The sequence below is a fragment of the Chinchilla lanigera genome, unplaced genomic scaffold (assembly GCF_000276665.1).
Source record: "Chinchilla lanigera isolate Chin_1 unplaced genomic scaffold, ChiLan1.0 scaffold00051, whole genome shotgun sequence".
Classification (NCBI taxonomy): Eukaryota; Metazoa; Chordata; class Mammalia; order Rodentia; family Chinchillidae; genus Chinchilla; species Chinchilla lanigera.
Genome location: NW_004955452.1, coordinates 13,234,787 through 13,244,255, shown reverse-complemented (window position 1 = coordinate 13,244,255; position 9,469 = coordinate 13,234,787). Strand labels below are relative to the sequence as shown.

The 9,469-nt window shown below is 41.5% G+C and overlaps 1 protein-coding gene and 1 pseudogene across 1 annotated transcript; one reads left to right on the top strand and one right to left on the bottom strand.

Annotated features, from left to right (window-relative positions):
• Positions 1–1,736: 1,736 nt before the first annotated feature.
• Positions 1,737–3,090, bottom strand: LOC106149698 (annotated as a pseudogene).
• A 1,516-nt stretch (positions 3,091–4,606) lies between these two features.
• LOC106149750 (translationally-controlled tumor protein-like) lies at positions 4,607–5,289 on the top strand. Its single transcript, XM_013519700.1, has 2 exons — positions 4,607–4,918; positions 5,043–5,289. The coding sequence occupies exons 1-2, from the start codon at positions 4,616–4,618 to the stop codon at positions 5,178–5,180; spliced, it is 441 nt and encodes a 146-aa protein (XP_013375154.1). The 5' UTR covers positions 4,607–4,615; the 3' UTR covers positions 5,181–5,289.
• Positions 5,290–9,469: the final 4,180 nt, after the last annotated feature.

The window sequence follows — 9,469 nt, the reverse complement described above, 5'->3', positions numbered from 1 at the left end:
AGTACAACAACTATTGATAATCTCCTACCTCTTTTGTCTGTAACTCCCTATCATTTGTCTATTTGTTTTCCTGAGAAACTATTTTGTAGATAATAGTATGTAAAATAATAATCATTGATAATTTCCTACCACTTTGTCTGTAATTTGGTAAGCCCCCCTATTATTATGTTATCCTTATTTTAGTCTTTAAAATAAAAAAAAATTTAAAAAACAAAAAAACAAATTTGTTTTTTAAAAAATTTTCCTTACTAGCTTTTGTTTGGTGAAGACATTACTTGAACCTGGCTTCTTTATTAGATGGACTGAACCACAAAATGGCAGAGGATCTCAGAAGTCCCAGTCCCAGCCTTTCCTTTTCTTTTATGAGGGTCCTGAGACCCAGAGGTGACATGAAATTGCTACGGCTCCTGTTCAGACAAACTGGATAGACCTGAAAGAATACAACTGATTTGAAAGTTGTTTTCACACAGTGATCCCAATGTTGGCTGCATTAGAGTCACCTCTAGAGCTTTTTTTTTTGGTACCAGGAATCGAATTCAGGACCTTGCACTTGCCAGACAGGTGCTGTGCCACTGAGATATATCCCCAGCCACTTCTGGAGGTTTTAAAAGTAATTTTAGGGAAAAAAAAAAGTAATTTTAGGAGCTCTGCCTCAGATGGACTGACTTACAGTCTCTACGGATAGCATATGGGAGTCTACTCGAAAAGCTTATGACTTGCCTTGCCAGGTTTGACAAATAATGCTCTAAAGCAATAAAAGAAGGAACATAGAAAAATTTTATTTTCTTCTAAAGTGTCTCTTTGTTAAAAAAAAGTTAACAAGCTTGTGCCAAGACAATGGCAACACATAGGTTGTGATGAAAATAGCTCTCATTTACTAAGTCTTTATAATGTGCTTAGGAAATGCTTTTTGTAGTTTAAATCTGTTTAATCCTCTGAATGACACTACGAGGTTGGCTCTTATCTTTATTTTATGGATAGGGAAACAGAAATGTGGAAGATTAAGTAAATTACCTGAGTTCTCATAGTAGCAAAGTGGAGAAATGGAGAAAAAAGCTAAACAGGATGTCCTAGAGCTAATCAGAGTTGGAAATTTTTACTAAAGCTTCTGTATCACATCTACAAACTTTTAGAATTTAATACATCCTTTCAAATTTATGTTAGTTGATATTAGTGTGCATTGCCATCTCATTTATAGTGGTGGTTTAAAATCTAGAACTTGCCAGGGATATAGCTCAGTGGCATGAGTGCTTGCCTGGCAAGCGCATGGTCTTGAGTTTGATTCTTGGCACAAGAAGAAAAAAAAAAAAAAAATCCAGAATTTAAACCGGGTGTGATGGCACATACCTGTAATCCAAGCACTTGGGAGGCTGAGGCAGGAGGATCACCATGAGTTCATGGACTACATAGTGGGTTCAAGGCCAGCCTGAACCATACAGCGAGACCTTGTCTCAAAAACACCCCCCCCCAAAAAAAAATCCAGAACTTGTAATGGAACATATACTCTTTAAATATGTAGAATATATTTAAAATACAGCCCTAAAGGTATGATTTGTTTTCCTTCCTTTATTATTATTATTATTTTTAGATAATGAACTCAAGTAGTACCTTTTGTATGTGGTCTAACTTGAACATATTTTTCTCAATTTCAAAATACAAGCTCTTTCACTTATGATAGGACTGTATCCCAATAAACCCTTCGTAAATTGAAAGTATCCTAGCTGACCCAGTGAAAATCAGAGCTTGGCAGCTCTGTAAAAGTACAAAATTCAACATTTTCGTAAAGCTGAAAAATTGTAAAGTTGAACCGTTGAAAGTCAGGGACCATCTGTATCCCAAGGTCCAAGGAAATGATCAATTAATGCCAAAACATATTTTACTAGGTCGTACATTGAAGCTCTTTTTTTTTTTTTTTGTCTTTTTGAGACAGGGTCTTGCTATGCAGTTCAGGCTGGCCTTGAGCTCACTTTGTAGCCCAGGCAGGTCTTGAACTTGCAATGATCCTCCTGCCTCAGCCTCCTGAGTGCTGGGATTACAGGTGTGTGCCACCATGTCTGGTTTAAGAACTTGTATTTTTTAATGCCCGTCTTCTAGTTCTGAGACTTGAAAAAAGTACTTCCAATGTTTTTCAAGTCTTCTGTTATAAATAGAATTTTATTCACATCTTTCAAATCCACATCTTCATCTTCAGGGAAATCAGGATGATGTCTCCAGAGCCATTTTTTGCAAATATTCCCCAATTGCCACCTTCTTTCAATTTTCCACATTCTGCAATAATGCACAATTTGGCAGGTTTTTCACCATTTACTTGTACATTTTCCAGTATCTTGCCACACCTATTCCTTTAATTACTTGGCCAAACACCATGAGTTTCCCATCCAAATAAGGGGTTGGAACTGTTGTGATAAAGAATTGAGTACCCTTTGCATTGTGGCCTGTATTTGTCATGCTTAATAAACCTTTCTGATTGTGCTTATCATAAGTTTTCACCTTTAAACTTTTCACCAGCAATACTTTCTCCACCTCTTTATTCTGACTTGAGAAGTCTTCACCCTGAATCATACATTTCTTAATAATTTGATGGAAAGGATATCCTTTGAAACAAAGAGGTTTGCCAGTTGTGGGTCCAATACCTTTTTCTCCTGTACAAAATGCATGAACATTTTCTGTAATTTTGGGGACAGTATCTGCAAACAATTCTAAAATGATCTGAACAACTCACTTCCCACTGATGTCCACATCAAATAAGACTTGGGGTGTTACTGGGTTTGGAGAGTTTAGCTTGTGGGGATGGGTGTGACATCTTGATTTGCAGTCATGTGTGGAAGTGGGACCTGGGCACCTCATTTATGACTGGCCACTCAAATTCCAGCGCACCTGTTGGGAGTGGCTGGAGCTGGAAATTGGTTATATGTGTGGAGACAAGATGAGGCCATAGTGCCTAAAGCAGTGAAGCTACCTCAGTCTTGAGAAGGAAATCCTGCCTGGACAATTTCAGTCAATAGTTGCTAGGCAACCTTGTGTTTAGTGATACTAACTTTGCAAAAGTATAAATAAACACTCCCAGTGTTGTTGTTCAGGTCCTCTTACCCTAGCCTCCACCTGACCCAGCTCTTGTCTCTTGTCTATCTTTTCCTCATCCCTGCCACCACTCCTCCCTTGGGTATACCAAGAAACCAATGAATCCCTACATGTACCCTTCTTGAGGTTTTATGTTTACTATTTGCTCTAGCTGTGGTGTCTAGTGTCTTTGTTGGGTCTCCCCTTGTTGTCTTTGGTGTCCCTAGATCTCCTTAAATAGTCTCTGAGCCTTGCAGTTCTTTTTTTTTTTTTTGAAAAAGGGTCTTGCTATGTAGTCCAGGCTGGCCTTGAACTCACTATATAGTCCAGGGTGGCCTTGAATTTGTGATCCTCCTGCCTCAGCCTCCTGAGTGCTGGGATTACAAGCACGCACAATCACATCGGTCACCTTGCAGTTCTTTGAGTTATAATTTTTTTTTTTTTTGGTACTAGGAATCGAACTCACGACCTTGCACTTGCCAGGCAAGTGCTTGTGCCACTGACCTATATCCCTGGCCCAAGTTGTAATTTCTTGTTATTATACAGGAGCCTTATTGATGTGGGAGTGAAGTGGAGTAGGGAGTCTGTGGTCCTACGATTATGTCCATCTTTAGTAAGCCAGGTTGAAGGTTGGGGAGGTGGGCAGAAATTGGGTATTTCCCTTCCTTCAGGTCTGTTAGGCTTCAGTAAAACCTCTGTTAGGTTTTGGTGAATAGTTTCCCTTGAGTTCAGGCATTGTTAAGGAAAACAGAAACATCCGGAAATATTCTAGTCGGTTGCTTTTGCTGTCCTCCTACTAGAAGCACAAGATAGATTTTCCTCCAATTTCACTGGGAGAACCTAGTAGTGATGCCAGAGATAAAACTCAAAGTGTGGATAGCTCTCACCCCAGCTTTTAACTCTCAAGGCTGCCCACACCAGAGCTCCAGCAATCTTATTATTATAAGTTTTATTATAATTAATGGTTCCCACTTATTATAATTAATGGTTCCTACTGTAAGGCTCCAATTAGACCTGACTCTCCCAGCTCCTAGCCTGCCTACCAGTGGAGGCACTACTCTCTGCAGGGAACTCAGCAAGTTGTATCTCAGCAAGCACAGGAAAGGAGATAGGATAAGGAATTTTGTAGCTTCTGGGACATGTGGGGACATCTAGAGACACCTGAGAATTTACACCAGACACTTTGAGGACTCTGCCCACTGAGATGCAAGATTGCCAGAGAACTCTGACCACAGATGTTTATTGGGATCTTCCTGCCTAATGACCCCTGCCTTCTCTCCATCCCTATAAAAGAAACACACTTCTCTTTGTTTGGGGCAGACAGCCTCATTGCACTCTCTGCCTGCACCCAGGCACAATAAATTCCAGGCCATGTTGCCGTTACACAAACCTGAGCTGGGTGTGGTGGTGCACACCTGTAATCCCAGCACTCGGGAGGCTGAGGCAGGAGGATCATTGTAAATTCGAGACCAGCCTGGGCTACAAAGTGAGCTCAGGGCCAGCCTGAACTGCATAGCGAGATCCTGTCTCAAAAAAGACTAAGATCCAGAAGATCATGGACATGCTGTGCCTGGAGGTGGAAGGCAAGATGGTCAGTAGAACAGAGGGTAAAATTGACGACTCACTCACTGGTGGAAATGCCTTTGCTGAAAGTGCAGAGGGTGAAAGCACAGTAGTCACTGGTGTTGATATTGTCATGAACCATCACTTGCAGGAAACCAGCTTCACAAAAGAGGCCTACAAGAAGTACATCAAAGATTATATGAAACCAATTAAAAGCAAACTTGAAGAACGAAGATCAGAAAGAGTAAAACTGTTTATGACAGCAGCTGCAGAACAAATCAAGCACATCCTTGCTATTTTCAAAAGCTACCAGTTCTTGGGGCTGGAGATTTAGCTTAGTGGCGCAGTGCCTGCCTGGCAAGTGCGAGGTCGTGAGTTCAATTCCCGGTACCGGAAAAAACAAAAACAAAACAAAAAACAAAAACAAAAACTACCAGTTCTTTTTTGGTGCAAATATGAGTCCAGATGGCATGGTTGCTCTCCTGGACTACTTTGAGGACGGTGTAACCCCATTTATGATTTTCTTTAGGGATGACTTAGAAATGGACAAATGTTAATGGATTTGGTGGTTACCCTGGATCTATCACTTGTAACTGGCTGCTGCTCGTCATTCATACAACATCAAGATTTTAGACAAATGGGATTGATGTCATCTTGAATGCTTCATTTATTTTGACTGATTTATTTGGGAGTGGAGACATTGTTTTTTAGGGGAAAAATACATCATGTAGGTTGTCTAAAAATCAAGTACATTTAAACTCAAGGGTGGGGAGAGGCTTACCATCAGTGCGCAAGATAATATTAACTGACTCCACCATATCCCTTCCTCCAAGTTTGCGAGCATATGGGCAAATCACTAGCTACTAGAATTTGAAAATCACTGGAATTTTCAAATTCTCTAGCAGTATCTCCCAATCTCATTACAGGCTACTTTCTTCAGCTGGGAAACTGTTGGGGACCACAAATAATAAATTGAGTCTAGGGGACATCCACACTTGTCCTTGTCCAGCTCTTTGAGCCGGATTGGAACTTGGAAACTCCAACCTTTTCTGGTCACAGGGGGAAGCCCAAGGGCTAATCACTGCTGTGGTACTCACAGGACAAGGTAAGACTTGCTGATCCTCACTGCCTCCCTGTCTCATCCTTGTCCTTGCAAAAATGCTTTGTTCTTCTTCCTAGCCCACCTTGGTGGCCATTACTGTTCCCGGAAACACCCACTGCCCTTGGCTCAGATGTAATGAACAAGTACCAAGGTTCTGGGTGTCTCACGGCTTTTTATTTCCTAACAACTGGTCACCCAGACACCTACCTGGACCTCTTATTTTGTCTCTTGCTCTTTCTTCCCAATGTGCACCGTAACACTCGGCAGGAGACTGCGACTCACTGCAGGGGTCCCTGACAGCTGGCACTATGGAAAGGGTCTCCAATAAGAAGTGGGCTTGCAGGTCCCATTGTTTAGAATGCAGAATTTGCCAAATTTCTTTCAGCTCTTACTTCTTCCTCTCTTCCAAGAGATATTTATTTATTTATTTGTTTGTTTTGGGTACCGGGAATCGAACTCAGGACCCTGTGGTTGCTAGGCAGGCACCTGTGCCACTGAGCTATATTCCCAGCCCTTTCCAAGATATCTAAAATAGTCATGTACCACATAACAATGTTTCAGTCAAAGATGGACCACACATCTGACAGTGGTCTCAGATTATAATGGAGCTGAAGATTTTGTTACCTACCAATGTTAAAAGCTTTGTTTCCACTTTTTTCTTTTCTCGTTTTCCTTTGCCCATCCTTCCTCTCCCCTCTCACGGGCACTTCCCCTTCCCATTTGAACATTTTCTTCCTATTTCACAATATGTATTACCTAATGTTATAGTCATTCTAACGTCATAATACGCATCTCTATGGGTCTGGCGTAATCTCAGATTGTACTGACATCATGATACCAGTTGGTAGCACTAGGAGAACAGGCAATGCTCTGAGCCCAGTTTCAGAGGAAAACATTCAGTAAACACGTATAGGCAACTTCCTATGTGTTATTCTCAAATTGAAGCCACGCATTCAGACCACATCTTATACTCAACTTAATCAGCAAGAGGGCCTTGGGACAGGTATACTTTTATCCTGTCCATTCTGTAATACTTCAGGAACAGCATGTGAGCAAACTAATCAATGTCAAGAATAGCCCAGGGAAATAATTATCTTTGCTTTTCTTTTTTTTTTAATTCTTAAAACATGGGTATGGGAAAAAAAAAGAATCTTTTTTTTTTTCTTTGTTTTTTTTTTTTTCCGGTTTCGGGAATCAAACTCACGATCTCGTGCTTGCCAGGCAGGCACTGTGCCACTAAGCTAAATCCCCAGCCCCAAGAATCGAGTTATTTCATGTACAGGTACAAATTAAAAAATTCTGAAGACATTTTATTTTTTGAGACATGGTCTCACCATGTAGTTCAGGCTGCCCTTGAACTCACTATATAGCTCATGCTGGTCTCAAACTCACAGCAATCCTCCTGCCACAGCCTCCTGAGGGCTGAGATTACAGGCGTGCCTCAACATACCTGCTCACCTTTATTCTTGAGATTGGCAGAAAAGTCCCTTATGATCAGATGATTAGGATCACTGTGCATTCTCTAGCCCACCCACCCTGAGAAGGCTCCCACTAGGATGTAACTACCCATCTCCCATTGTGAGAAGGCACCTATTAATCTAGGAATACCCATCAACTGTGTGTATAACTGCCAGTCCTAGATTCTGAATCAGCTTCCTGGAAAGATGGACTTTATGAGCTATATTCTCAGTGCTTGTGCTGCTGAGCTATATCCCCTCCTTTTTTTTGTCTTTTTGAGGCAGGGTCTCGCTATGCAGTTCAGGCTGGCCTTGAGCTCACTTTGTAGCTGAGGTTGGTCTCAAACTTGCAACAATCCCCCTGCCTCAGTCTCCCAAGTGCTGGGATTACATGCATGTGCCACCATGTCCGCCTAGCCCTCCGTTTTCTCATCCAGCCAGCTTTTTGAATAGTCACCTTGCTTGCCTTAACAGCCTGTCTTTTGACTTAACTGGTTTGTCATTTGGCAAGCAGCTGCATTTGGGTTTGCTAACAAAATCTTCTAAACCTCTGTACTTTATCTTCTATTACAATAACAATCTTTATTCTAATGAGAAGCCAGAGTCATAAAAAATGGCAGCTTGTAATGGTTTGCTATTTAATAATTTTGATTTACATTACTGGGTTCACATCTCACTTTTCCATAGCTCATGTGGTATGTCAAATCCATGATGGCTACACCATCATGGATTAAATAATATGCAGATATAAATAAACAGAGCTCTAGATTGCAGACAGGCTGTGCGTGGAGGTGGAGGGCAAGATGGTCAGTAGAACAGGGGGTACAGTGATGATCACTGATGGGGACATGCATGAAGTCAAAGGTGCAGGGGAGACCTCAGGAAGTAGGGATGCCAGGAATACGGAGCGTCTGCCAAGGAAAGCTGCAGGCTGTGAGTGAAGCCAGCTCAGGAGAGGCCATGTGAGCTGCAACCTGCAAGGAGACAGAGGTGAGGTCACTCAAGCCCTCTGGAACTCACACCTCACAGCCATATGCCCTGGGTGTTGGATACATGCTATCGGACTTAATGTTTACCCTGTGCCATTGTACCTCAGGATTGTTTTTGACTTTCATCTAAATTTTTTTTATTTTTACAGAGGTTCACAGTTGAGATTTGGACTTTTGAAAAGTACTAGAATTGTTGACTTTGGAGAGTATTACATTTATGGTGTATGCAAGATAGTTGTACAGTGTTAGGTTTAGGGTTATTTTTGAGTAAGATGCCTAAGTGTGTGCTACCACACCCAGCTCATTTATTTTAATACTTTTAAAAATATACCTATTGCTTTCAATCCTATTCTCCAATCTTAGTTTAAAAGTGGATGCAGCCAGGCACGGTGGCACGTACCTGTAATCCCAGCTCTCTTGGAGGTTGAGGGAGGAAGAGCTGACATTTGAACACTGCTTGGGCGACTTAGTGAGACTTTGTCTCAGAACAAAAAATAAAAGGGGCTGGGGGTGCAATTCAGTGTCGAGGTCCTGGATTCAATCCCTAGTATAGGAGAGGGAGAAGGGAAGAGGGAGAGGTAGAGGGAAGCAAAAAAAGAAAGGAGCAGAGGGAGGGGTAATTGTTTATTTTGTGTAGTTTCCCAGCATTTAGATTTTGGTGTTACATCCTAATGGTGGTGTCTAGTGGTTTTGTCTCCTTATACTCCCAGTTAGTTAATTATATCTGGGGGCAGGGGATGTAACTCAGTGGCACAAGCGCCTGCCTGGCAAGCGCAAGGTCCTGAGTTCAAGTCCTGGTACAAAAAAAAAAAATTCTATCTGGGCTCTTGGTATTTTGTTAAGATTACTTCATGGGTGCTTTATCAGTTAACAGGCCAGCCAGAAGACTAAAAGTCATGTTATTTGAACAGGGAGAACTGTTAACGAGGTACTATAGAACTAAAAAGGCACACAGGCAGCACTAAAGTACCATAGCAGCAGCAACTGCAGGAAGTGGCTGCTAGCCTGAGACCGAGAGAACGGAAGAGGCTGGCGTTAGTAAAATTTAAGAGGCCTGTAAGAATGGATTCCTGTGGAACTGAAATTCAGACCTGTCTGCGCATGTGCACTGCTCAGCTGGTGTCGATGTCCTTTAGGAAGTACATAATGTTTGGTTGTCTTATAATATGAGCAGATATTGATGACCATTGCTTAGCTCTATTCATTCAAAGGGGTGACATTCTAATTTATCTTTTCTTCAGTTAACTGTTGCAATGCTTTATCATTTCTTATGTTAATACCTCTGGTGAGTCATCTGA

Excerpts from the sequence above, each read along its gene's own strand:
- LOC106149750 (XM_013519700.1), top strand. The coding sequence starts at position 4,616 with ATGGACATGCTGTGCCTGGAGGTGGAAGGCAAGATGGTCAGTAGAACA. Across the intron at positions 4,919-5,042 it reads AAATCAAGCACATCCTTGCT|AAAAACAAAAACTACCAGTT; the intron begins ATTTTCAAAAGC and ends AAAACAAAAAAC.